Source organism: Takifugu rubripes, chromosome 1 (genome assembly GCF_901000725.2).
Source record: "Takifugu rubripes chromosome 1, fTakRub1.2, whole genome shotgun sequence".
NCBI lineage: Eukaryota > Metazoa > Chordata > Actinopteri > Tetraodontiformes > Tetraodontidae > Takifugu > Takifugu rubripes.
Genome location: NC_042285.1, coordinates 16,520,010 through 16,532,109, shown reverse-complemented (window position 1 = coordinate 16,532,109; position 12,100 = coordinate 16,520,010). Strand labels below are relative to the sequence as shown.

The window sequence follows — 12,100 nt, the reverse complement described above, 5'->3', positions numbered from 1 at the left end:
GTGTTACACGAACGCACCACAGGCGGCTTCAAAAAACTGCACCGCAGCGCAAAAATGTCAATTAAAGAGTTCGCGAAGTCTCTAAAATGTCGAGTAAGCAGGTTAAAAATGGCAACGGAAGCCGCCTACATTACTGAGATAACCTTTGAATAATTCCCATTCCTCCCTTTACATTTACAGGTGCAGGACTGCTTGTTTCCATATGATTCTGCCTATTTAATCCAATATTCAGCATATAAGCACCAGTAATTATATTTTCACGCTGTACATCAACTCTGGTAAACTGAATGGGAGAGTGCACTATTTACCTTGTAGTGACGTGCAAGGTGGGGTGAAACGGCTGTGGCTGCTCGGGTTAAGAAGGTTAAAAGTTCCTGCAGAAAGACTTAAATCAGGACATCTCTGGCCCCGCACGGAGGGACCCAACGTCAACATGACATCAAAGGACCTGTGGGACTTTTGGCCCTTGATCTATCAAGGGCCAAGGGTTTTATGACCAAAGGTCTTTGGCCTTGTACATTACAACTTCCACGACTGTCAGATCTCACCTGTCCTCAGTCTATTTTCCAGTACTGGGAACTGGCCCAACCTCAGTTGGGAATAAACCATAATAAGCCTACGGGGTCCTCTTGTTTTGTTCGTGGTTTCTGCCCCCTCCACCCTCTGCTGATGTTAAATACAGATGAACATGTACCTTATTACCCAACAGTTTCACAATATTGTAAACATCTGAGGATTCTTATGAGTAAGTCATATTTTTTCTGGAAAACGGTAATAAACAATGACGCTATCGTATCCACGGCAACGGTGACGCTGCTTCCCATTATTTGACTGGAAAGGAAAGACGAAAAGACGTATAGCTCCACACACACGATCATTTAATGACTGAACAATATTTAGGTTTGTTTGTATAACACTGTCATTAGTGCAAAGACAAGAACTGGATAAAGCTGTCAGCGGCAACACAACACCCTTCTCACATATTTACAGAGACAAAAGCATCTGCTCTGGCAACCATCAGACATGTTGCAATGAGAAAACTGGAGGGAAAGTAGAGGGTTCCTTAGAATTTGTGTTAAAAGGGAGTCTTGGTATGAAACAGGTGCGACCGTTCTGCTAACATTTCTTCATAAAACCATTTAAACTCAGCAGCACTCGGCGAAAAAAATCCGACCTCTGGGCTGTGCAGCGCTTCCAAAACACATGAAAACGTCATCCACAAGTGTAATTAAAGAAGGTGGTGGAACAAACTCATGGGGCAACGTTGGCAGATGCGTTTAGGTTTAATTCGGATACTTCAGCGACCCACAAAGGTGCTGTCTTTTTAGTCACAAAAAGGACAAAACCAAAGGAATCGACTCGATCTAAGATTCCAATAAATAGAAATAAATAATGGGAGCACCGGTACGTTTTGGGGGATTTCATATTCAAAGGTGTGACAGTGGCAGAAGTCATGGCTTCAGCTCCATTTTAACCGTTACATCCACTGGCTGAGGGCTACACAGAGAAAATGTGGCAGCTGAAAGCGTCTCTAATGGAACTGATGAAATTTGGATCCGCATAACCCAGCGATCAGAAATCTGTGATCCCTCTGGCCTCGTTCCAGAGCAGCAGCAGCAAGACAAAATAATCATAGGAAACAAAAAAAGGCATCAAGCCACACTTAATGACACAATCCAATCACTCAAACTGTAGTGTCACAGAGAGGTTGCTAGGAGATATAAGGGAGGGTGACAACATCAGGACAGTCTGAGGCTCAGAAGATCTGTTGTTCGAACAAGATCTTCTCAAATCCTTGCGGGGGCGCGTGGTAGAAGTCACTGAAGTGGCAGTCCAAGATGGCGCTATCATCCACTGCAATGAAACAAGAGAGTTTCAAATGTGCACAACACAAGTATACAGCATAAAACCTAAATACGGATAAAACATGCGTGTTGGATGAACTGTGTAGTTACTGAAACCTTCATAGCTGAAGGTTGGGTTTGGAATTTATAGTTGGTCGATGATCAACAATGGTTAATCTGATTTTACAGCGTAGAAGAGGCCCCCTGGGACCAATAACATTCCTCCAGCTAAAGCTAAAACGTCTGCAAGAGTAAACAGGAATCCAGGTTAAGAACTTGGTGCTAGTGTTACCGTGACCTCAATGACTAAGAATCTGAGCAGAGGCGGCTTCAAACTGAGCGTCCGCAACATTAAACAGGATCAGACGCGATCACCCGGCTTCAGCTTAGATTTGACGCCGCACAAACAGATTTTTGTAAATTAGATAAAGTATTTCTGATATGCATTATGATATTCCAATAAACACATTCTATTACGTGATTTATTCTGTAGATGACTTTTATGATAGTATTTAGAGGAGTTGATTTTTTAAAGCAGCTATAAATAGCAGGGATTTACAACATGAAAAAAAAAGCCAAAGCAGAGGGGATTTTTTTTAAGGTCTCAACTTTTGTAATAGTTTTGCTTTAATCTCTAAAACTTTGACAAGGTCCTTAAATTTTACTTGATGCCTTATTAGTATGAAAGCAGGAAACAGTTCATCTCAAAATAACAAGAAATGGGAAGCTAGAAAAATACCAAACCCTGCACAGGTTTGGAACACTTTTAGAAAATACATCTTTCCTTTAATTATTAAATATGTTTCTTAAGTGAGCACACAAAAACCCATTTCAGTCCCACTGTCGCTCAAGTTTAGAAGGGATCCTAAACACGTGCAAACAGGGCCCTCTAGAGGCGGGAGGCTGCAACAACACGCTACATTAAAATGCACAAGAGTCGTGAAAGTTTCTAAAATCTTACCATAAACAACCGGGTATACAGTGCCACGTATCCCTGACGCAGGACAATGCATGTTTTTTCCATTCAGATATAGATTCATTTCCACGTGATCATACGTTAGCCCCTGTAGAATAAAACCAAATGGCATTTACCTGCTGAATTGTTGGATGTCGGGGTGACAGTGCACCAAATATCCATCAACAATAACCCTACACATAAAGTTCCCACTTACCACAATGTCTCCCTCCTGAGGGAGATTGTTTGCAGGCAACCGATTCTTCTCTTCATTATTATGGTATACGGAGCCATCGTGTCGCAGGACAAGGCTGTTTGTGTCTCGGCCCAAAGGCACTTGATTAAGATTTACTTTCTGTGTAGCAACACCGATTCCCCACACTCCTGCACATGGACATCATTTAGCATATATGTTACAAAGACTGAAATATTCACAGAGTCTAGAAATCGTTGGTCATTCAGCATGTGCAAATGCCTATTTCCAAGTAAACAGATATTTGTGGTGGATTATGATAGAGTAGCTGTAGTGGTTTTAGTCCTGTCTGTAATGTAACAATATGTTAAAAATCAGATACTCACCAGTTGATTGGATTTTAAACTCAAAGTAACTTTTGTTCTGATGTAAAGGAGCGTTGGCCAGGCACCCTCCAGTACCACATATCCTCCTGCCGCTCTTTACAATAACAACATCTGTGCCTGCATAGAGGAAAAACAGCTGAATAAACATCAGTCCACCTAAGTAAGCAAACCTGGGATACATAATGGGTAAAAATGTCAACTAGTGATTTCTATTATAGCCCTCAGAGGAGTTTAACATCGTATCAGTCTCCTAGTCTCTAATGAATTATTAAAATCACTGCTTTTGTTCCACCTCCTTGGCTGTTAAGAAAAGCACCTTTAAATAAAGTGGAGCATTAATCGTGGGATCTGGTGTTGCGCGTTTATATTCTGACGAGATCAAATACTCTTGAAGACATGCTTATATCTATATGCTTAAGCAATCCATGGCGGATTTTTAAAAAAATGTTGTGGATTATCTAGTATTAAAAAAAGAATACTTTGGTAAAAATTAAGATCAAGCATGTGTGAGCTGCACGATATCCAGAAATTACCTGTTCGAACCACTCTACGGTATTTTCACAACATCTAACAGCACGTAGCCTGCTATAGTACCACTATAAACAAATACGGCTGTGTCAGTTTAATATATATAATCCAGTTAGACATATGAATGTAATAAAATGATGATATGCTACTACGAGCTCTGGCTTTGACGTTAGCTAGCATTAGCTAAAAGAAACGCTGCCGAAAGCAGTCAGAGGCAGGTAGTCACACATATTCTGTGCTATGACAACTCTATAAGAAGTGAACTTACGCACCCATGTGGTTTGTATCTAACTGAACCGTGGGCATGTCTTTGAGTGGAATATGCCCCGCACCGCCATCTCCGCAGCAGCCCAAACAACACGTAAACATCGCGGCCATTCTACCTCGGACTCACATCCGGAAACAAACCATAGAAGAGCTGGGTTATTTCACCGGCACTGTGCACAACAGCGACGCCCAGCGGTGGAGGCTGGGGCCGCATAAGCCGCTGCCACCTTGGTGTATCCAATCACAGCGGCTAAGATCTGCAGTTGCTCCTGATGGCATGGAAACAAGGGAAGAAAATCAAGGTCAAACATTCTACACGTGACAAACTAACTATTGGATATCGATGTTATATAACTGCAAGTGAAAAAGAAAGCGGCTTTCATACAGCGCATCACAAGATCAGCTGACACATGCACAGACGAGCATCCAGATCTAAATTCGCCATCAGTGCTTTCCAGAGAGAATTAATCATGCGGCAAAATACTACGTACAATTTATTCCGTCCTTTTCAATGTCTGTTCGCTCACAGCGCCGAGATACACCTACTTAGTGATACCCAAACACTTCAGTTTTCTTTTAATTTAAATAGATGCGGGGATGCCTTATCATCTGCTCCCAGATGCACACGTTGACAGGCACTCAGAGTAAACGGAATTAGGTCAGTTTTAAAGACTGTGATGCGAAAAGCTGCGACTAGTTGACAGTTTTTCACGCTGTAATGTTTTGCATAGCAACAGCCCCTCCCCCAACCGACTGCTAGGGACCTTCGTCAAATTACCCCACAGGAGAAGAAACGTGAAAACTGCAGCGGCCAAATTCAAGAAAGCCGATTGCGTAAAATACTACACCCTTTGATCTGGACACAGTTCTAATCAAGCCCCTTCTTTCATCCTGCCCCGAAAAATCGACCAAATGCGGTACTTAGCTTTTCTGTGCGCTGCTGAAATGGTTAACTCTTCACCCAGGAAGGGCGAAGTCTGCACAGCAACAAGCGCCATGATTGCGTTGCGCTGTGCGTCTCAACAGCTGGTGAGTGATTCTTTTGGTCCAGTAGTTGCATGTTACTAAGCGCTCGCGAAATCTGTCACAGCTCCACTTTAGTGCCTTGCCAACCGGGACAGCGTTGGAACCCATTTTATCGATCATTTTTGCGCGATTGGACGCCGATAATTTAGGGCTCTGCCCCGTTTCTAAGCTTCCTTCTCCGGAAGGAAATAATCGTTCTCTATCAGTTATAAGTATTTCTCTTGACAATTTGAGTCTTTTTTTTTTGTCTACTTGGTTTAAAATATGCTGGAAGAGCTCGATAAAATCTCAAAAAAGACGTTTTTTACGGCTAAGTGGCTGTTCGGAGGGTTTGGCTGTGCCGGTGCCAACATTTTTCGCGGGCATAGCCAGGCGAGTCATTTTCACTTTCAGACTGGGGATATCCTCGTCACAGCTGGAACATGACAGCCAGCGTGCAACATTTGTATCCTTTTTGTGATATTACAGCATTGTCGTGTGTAATAGTGCCCGTGCCTCCGTGCAGGGGTGGCACTCAGGCATATATGGGTGCGTACTTTTACGCCTTGTTTTGCGAAGCGATCATTTATCGGGTGTACTGAACCGAGGCATCGATTTTGATTCCTGGGTAATGTGTTTACAGGACACCATGGAGCAGTTAGAAGAGGAGCTGACGTGCCCGATATGCTGCGGTCTCTTTGAGGATCCGCGGGTTTTACTGTGCTCGCACAGCTTCTGCAAGAAATGCTTGGAAGGACTCCTGGAAGGGAGCCGCGGATCCACTTTCAGAACACCTTTCAAATGCCCTACATGCCGCAAAGAGGCGCCGCACAACGGTGCCAACAGCCTGCAGATCAACTATTCTCTGCGCGGAATAGTGGAAAAGTACAGCAAAATAAAGGTTCTGCCTAAAATGTCTGAGTGCAAACACCACTGCGGCCAGCCGCTGAATATCTTTTGCGCCACGGACTTAAAACTCATTTGTGGGTTCTGCGCGACAACAGATGACCACAGAGGACATAAATTCTGCTCGATGGAGGAGGCATATGACCGAGAGAAGGAGGCGTTTGACGAGCTGTGTCAAAGAGTGGAGAACTGGCAGAGCGCAGATATCCTGACCCACCTGGATACACTACAAACCAGTAAGAAAAAGGCGCTCCAGTCGGTGACCAGTGACGCGGAGAAGGTGACAGAGTATTTCGACAAACTCATCAATTCCCTCGAGTGCAAAAAGAACGAAATTCTCTCCGACTTAGAAACCCTAAAGCTGGTGGTGTTGCAGGCGTATGACCCGGAGATCACCAAGCTGAGCGCAGTGATGGAGGAGCACAGACGCGCGCTCGGCATCGCCGAGTCCTTCAGGGGCATCACGGAGCCGCTCTTCTTTCTGCAGCAGATGCAGGAGTTTCGAGAGAAGGTGGAACTGCTGAAGAAGACCCTGCTGCCCTCCCGGAAAAACATAAGCGTGCGTCCGCTGGTGCGTAATTTCGACGTTAAAAAGTGGGATTCGCTAAGGCTCCGAGAGGTGGACAAGATTTCAGTCCCGCACGAGAGTGGCTCCTACAGAACGGAGGGCTCCCGGGTGTCCGCGCGCACGTGGATGCGCCCTCTCATAGCGATGCTGCTGATAACGCTGCCGTTCTTGCTGCCCCTCACAGTCGACGTGCCTCCGCACGTTGAGCCGGTCGTCGCTGCGCTGTCAGCGCACCTTGGCCACGCCGGCGCGTATCTGCGACAGATCAACGACGCGTGCACGTCACTGACTGATGCATGTGAGGCGCGTTTCGCGGCCCTGGTCGACGCTACCGTCAGATTTATTGGCGGACTGTTTTAATTTTCAGGAGCTAGACCTTATTTATGTCTTACTGGCGAGCTGAATTGAGCCGGGTGAGTTTCTGAAACTCGTCTGTTTTATGAGAAGGTTCCTGCGGATCAGGCTACAGTTTAAATTAGACCATGATCCATATTTGTGGACGTATCGGAATTTTTTTTATGTAATCGCATTCTTATATGGTGAGATTTTAAATAAATCAAAGTGAGTCATTTCAGTCAGATTCATGTTTCACTTTATTTCTAACCACAGGCTAAATAATATAAGCTGGTGAACACGGACGATGTGGCAGGAAAAACCCACCTGATCCGGGATGGTTGGTACACCAGACCTGCGTGTCTGCATCACTGATGCTGCAGCCTCTTCAAGGTTACAGCGGTTGCGTAACAGGGCCCGGGCAGGACCCAGCAGCCTGCAGGCCGGCACTGGCAGCCCGGGTCTGCCCGTCATGGACGCACGCTCATAAAAGCAATGCCAGATCAGGGGTGAGAGGGTCGCTGCGGTGGACCAGGCACTTCTCTGCCTCCAGATCTACGGGCCGAGAAGCATGTGACGCATTCGCTGCGTGACTGGCACCATGTGCACGGCAGAATTGTGGTGAAAGGGAGGCTGCAGAAATCTGCAGGACGGCGCGGCCTCAGCTGGACAGTTATTTAAACACGTGAGGGAAAATTAGGCTCTTAATTTTACTGGCGAGATAGATTTTTTTTTCTTTTAAAAAAGAATGTATCCTTAATCTACGCTATAATTCAGGACGCACGTAATGACACGATTATACGGGCGTTTGTATTCATGTATGTATATATATATATGTATATATATATGTGTGTATATATATATATATGTGTGTGTGTGTATATATATATATATATATATATATATATATATATATATATATATGCAGACTGTGCATGTATGTATACACACATATATACACATACACATAGGTGTGTGTGTGTTGTTTATGTATATATGCACCCCCCTCCCCCCACACACACTCACACACACACACACCAGAGAGAGGGAAGGCGAATTATGTTGCTAGGGAAATATAGCAGATGAATAAATTAGAATTGTTGTGCCATAAATCTAAAATAGAGCAACAATCCCACTCCAATGAAATTTAAGAAAACGATCAAGAACACAAATTTACTTTACAGTCCGTTTTTAAACGTATTGATGAACACTCAGACGTACAGAGAGGTCTAAAAAAAGCTTTCGGCTTTTATGGTTTGGCTTCTAAAGGCCGGCACCTCTCATCCACTCGACGAGCGCGCGTCTGTGTAAAAAAATCGAGTTAAACGTGTTTTTCCAGAATTTAGAAAAATAAATATATACACGAGCTGTCCAAAATGCCGTGTGGGAGAAGGGCTCGACCCAATGTTAAAAATCTTAGGCCGTTTTGACTAAACTGGGCTTATTTAAGTTGGAGCGGCGCTGCTTCCAAACACAAAAATATAATTTTATACTTTTAGATTTTTAATACAATAATTTTGCTTCGAGGCAGTTTAAAGGGAATGGGGCAAAAACCTTGATGTAAATAAAATTCTCTCAATCTGTTTACATCTTTCAGCAACTGCAGCCAAATTATAAGCAATAATTAAATGAGAGCGTGATAATTGCATTTCTAAAACGTGTATTTCATATTTCTGGGTCCCATTATATAATTCAAAAGAGCAGGCATTTGTTTGGAATGTCGATATCTATATGATACAATCGTATGCTGTGTAGCACTTTAGTATCGATAATGTCAAATAAGAAAAGGCCTCAAGGCCCAAGAGCAAAGTGCTGAGACTAGTTATTAAATAACTAGTCAATAAAATGGGATTAATATTCCCAATCACTTCAGCCATGTCCCCATTTTAATATTGTTTTTAACTACTTGCTTTTGCGCCATTTTACGCGCGGGGGGGGCGGGTTCTGTCCGCAGCGCAGCGTCGTCCCGCCCGCAGAAAAGCGCGTTTGCTCCGTCTCATGTGGGATTTGCAGCCATTATACAGGCGAAATACCATCACACTCGTGGTTAGCATTTCAACCCCACCTCAAATAAATAAACAAAAGTGGCATGATCGTGATAATCACAACATTGCTGAGGCCGTTATAAAAAAAAACAACGAACAAATTTAAGGTGTCCTCTGGTCGTGGTGGTAAATAGATCTGAAGCGGGCCGCGACCAAACGGCCGCTTTAACACAATATTCTGCTTTTCCTCACAGAAATTTCACTTTGTGATATCAACTAATAATCGGTCACCACTCTTAAACAGGCCAGATAATCCTGCAGTGACTGCAGCAGGCCCGTGCGCGCTTCTCTCTCTCTCACACACACACACACACGCACACACACACGAGTCAGACATCCCAAATGTAGATTCAGATTTTTATTTCTCCACCTGTGCAAACCGACATGAAATAAAAGACTAAAAACAACACCCAAAAAGTCAAACTGTGCACGTCTACTTGCGTGAGCGCCAGTGTTGGCTGCAACAGGACATGTGTGAATGTAGCCAGCGGCGGCCCGTGTGAACGGTCATCTTTGCTTCAGCAGCACGATCAATACTGGAGGTATCACAGAGAGCCTTAACTCCAATATTTACGTGCTGCTACAGCACAGTGGCCAGCGAGCGTTTCCATGCATCTGGTAACAGCAGCACACCCGGAGGAGGAGTGTGTGGAGCCGGGTGGTTCTGTCGGGCTGTACTGCGGCAGCACAGTATGGCCTGTATCTCAGTGTAACCCACAAACCATTCCGTGCTGCTACAGCATCACCAGAACGACTCGGGGATTGGGACTCTTCGCTTGTTGACGTCGGAGAGGCGGAGGCAGACATTTTCCGGCAGTCGCCGTCATGTTTTCCGGCTGCTGTGCGTTCACTTGCCTCTTCTCGGAGGTCACGGCGTTCAGCACCTGAAACAGAGCGAAGCACATGCATGAAGGGAGCGTTGCAGCGCGAGAATAAAAGCAAGCAGGCGTCAGAATCCTGCTCATTCAGATCCAGGATCAGTTGAAAATGACCATCTCCAAACCCGATTAACTAAAGGTCACAGGAACGGTGAACTTTGGTGGCAGACACGCACCATGGGTCTGAACGGATTCCACTTTATTCCCGTTAATGTTGCGCTGCCTGTGATCCAACACTCGGCCGAAAGGCGGCAGACAAATGACTGTTTAGTTTCGTCTATTCTCCCGGCCAGCAGAAATTTCTCAAAGCTTCTGTAAACAACCACGATCCGAGGAGAAACGCCGAATGCGTACGCGTGCAGAGCGATGGTGCTCCAGAGGGCAGAGGTTTGGGTGTTGGGATCTGGCAGAACGCTCGAAAAACCTTCAGCAGGTCCGACAGGCCAGCAGAACAAGTGCCACAGCGCTTCACCGTGGGGTTACCCCCAGATCTGCCAGAACAACGCTGGTGAGGTCAGCGTGCAGCCTGTGGCGGGAACACTACACACGTCTTTGATCCAGCTCATTTTCATTGCTGAATATGTGGTAACCAATGACGACCGGCAGGACTGCTGAAAGTTTGGGCTTCTGCTGTGTGCCAGACAGAAGAAATGCATCGGTAGAATGATTGACTTGTCTAATGGTGCCTGTTACAACCTGAGCTGAGCAATAACGCTGCTGTGTGGAACTCTTCCGCTTTATAGGGAGAGATTCCCACTAAATGATGAGGAAGCAGCATATGTGAAAGCATCCAGTCTACACTGGCTGCTGCTGCTTTATAATTGAAAACCTCCAGTCTTGTGTTTAGTCGCACTACTTTCATAAGAAAAGCAAACATATAAAAGAAGTCCATTTTGTAGAGTAAGCCATTTGAAGCCAGTAGAATTATGAGAATAAGCCGGTGACCAGGCTATTAGAATCATGCGATGCCCCCAATAAAACCTAAAGTATCAGGGTCAGAGCCCAATAAATGCTTTGCTGGACAATGTTATGACGTAATGTTGCTTAATGTCTGAAGTGTAACTCGGCCCTGTTTTATGAAGTTGAGAAGCCGTTTTTATATCGAGCATTAGCACTGATCTTAGTGCTTTGGCACATTTCACTAAAAAATCCTTAGTGGTAATCCAGAATTCCAAAATCCTTTCTTGATTTGTTGAACGCTGCGGTCTCTCTGTTGTCTGTGCTTCACAAGGTGACAGCTGCTTTGAACGTGGCAGGTTTGGACTGCGGGCCGAGCCAGCTCCAGGCCTGTTTACAACACACACACATTGTAATAACACATTCAAAATGGGCTCAGTGCTCTTTCCCTCTTCTGCTGGGGACACCCAAAAACAATAAGAAATGTGGCCCTCACAACACAGCGTTCATGACAGACCGTCTTAGATGAGGCACAAGTGTGGGGATTTGTATGATTAAACGCTTTAGATATTGTTAAAAAGCTCTCATTAACAGAGGTCATGTGACATCACTGTGAAGATTTAGAAATCTCAAAAACAGTGGGATTGTCCGACAGTAACAGCGAGCTCAAATGAAAAGGAGCACACGTGTAAACTTAACTGGGGACTTTAATTTATTCCCATTTTTCCTGTGGGACACCATATCAGTAAGATGCAGACGAGGGACTTGGTTACTACACTGTTCCTGTAACTCTGTCTGAGGGACTGCTGATAAGTCCTAATGACCATCTTATCTTCAGGAAAGCGAGATAACACGGTGCACTGTAAACGTTACTAGTAACACCATCTAAAAACAAAGCATGTAAAATTCAACTTGCCTTTGGGAATTTATTAGGAGATGCAGGACTGGTTTATATGGAAATCAACATGACAACTTCTGCCAAAATAGAGACGTGTGCGTAGGACCATGAAAATGATATGAAAACGATCAAGGGCACACATGCACGTTCATTAGTGCACGTGCACGATAACAGACAGCTGGGCTGCCTGAACCAACTACTGATTGAAATAAATAACTTCTAACTAGTTTAACAATTAGGGACAAATCAATAATATGTAACCAAATAGTGGCGAGCCTGTCAGCGCAGTGCTAATGTAGTAACAGAACCCTCTCTTACCATGGTAATAAGCACTGGGAGGGGAACTAAATTAACAACCCATTTGCCTCCATGTGACTGGCATTAAACAACATACCAG

The 12,100-nt window shown here is 44.6% G+C and overlaps 2 protein-coding genes and 2 non-coding genes across 7 annotated transcripts; 1 reads left to right on the top strand and 3 right to left on the bottom strand.

Annotated features, from left to right (window-relative positions):
* Positions 1-855: 855 nt before the first annotated feature.
* Positions 856-5,203, bottom strand: LOC101065872 (SPRY domain-containing protein 7). Of its 2 annotated transcripts, XM_029851014.1 has the most exons (6): positions 4,665-5,203; positions 4,315-4,442; positions 3,379-3,495; positions 3,017-3,183; positions 2,806-2,908; positions 856-1,854 (listed from the first exon to the last, which is right to left on the bottom strand). In XM_029851014.1, the coding sequence occupies exons 2-6, from the start codon at positions 4,385-4,387 to the stop codon at positions 1,757-1,759; spliced, it is 558 nt and encodes a 185-aa protein (XP_029706874.1). In that variant the 5' UTR covers positions 4,388-4,442; positions 4,665-5,203; the 3' UTR covers positions 856-1,756. The 2 variants fall into 2 exon arrangements, with proteins under 2 accessions (XP_029706874.1, XP_003961800.1); XM_003961751.3 differs by lacking the exon at positions 4,665-5,203 and having other exon boundaries at positions 4,179-4,317.
* trim13 (tripartite motif containing 13) lies at positions 5,067-7,226 on the top strand. 3 transcript variants are annotated; one of them, XM_011608586.2, is made up of 3 exons: positions 5,067-5,202; positions 5,822-6,364; positions 6,461-7,226. In XM_011608586.2, the coding sequence occupies exons 1-3, from the start codon at positions 5,086-5,088 to the stop codon at positions 7,010-7,012; spliced, it is 1,212 nt and encodes a 403-aa protein (XP_011606888.2). In that variant the 5' UTR covers positions 5,067-5,085; the 3' UTR covers positions 7,013-7,226. The 3 variants fall into 3 exon arrangements, with proteins under 3 accessions (XP_011606888.2, XP_011606878.2, XP_003961852.1); XM_011608576.2 differs by having other exon boundaries at positions 5,822-7,226; XM_003961803.3 differs by lacking the exon at positions 5,067-5,202 and adding an exon at positions 5,240-5,727 and having other exon boundaries at positions 5,822-7,226.
* A 2,310-nt stretch (positions 7,227-9,536) lies between these two features.
* Positions 9,537-9,625, bottom strand: mir16 (microRNA mir-16). Its single transcript, NR_105402.1, has one exon. It is a non-coding gene; the product is annotated as a microRNA mir-16 (primary transcript).
* An 83-nt stretch (positions 9,626-9,708) lies between these two features.
* On the bottom strand, positions 9,709-9,779 carry mir15a (microRNA mir-15a). Its single transcript, NR_105401.1, has one exon. It is a non-coding gene; the product is annotated as a microRNA mir-15a (primary transcript).
* Positions 9,780-12,100: the final 2,321 nt, after the last annotated feature.

Coding starts and splice junctions, on each gene's coding strand:
- LOC101065872 (XM_003961751.3), bottom strand. CDS start 4,284: ATGGCCGCGATGTTTACGTGTTGTTTGGGCTGCTGCGGAGATGGCGGT. Junction 3,184..3,378: donor GTTTAAAATCCAATCAACTG/GTGAGTATCTGA, acceptor GTCCATGTGCAG/GAGTGTGGGGAATCGGTGTT. Junction 1,855..2,805: donor TGTATACCCGGTTGTTTATG/GTAAGATTTTAG, acceptor GTTTCATTGCAG/TGGATGATAGCGCCATCTTG.
- trim13 (XM_011608576.2), top strand. CDS start 5,086: ATGCGGTACTTAGCTTTTCTGTGCGCTGCTGAAATGGTTAACTCTTCA. Junction 5,203..5,821: donor GCTGTGCGTCTCAACAGCTG/GTGAGTGATTCT, acceptor ATGTGTTTACAG/GACACCATGGAGCAGTTAGA.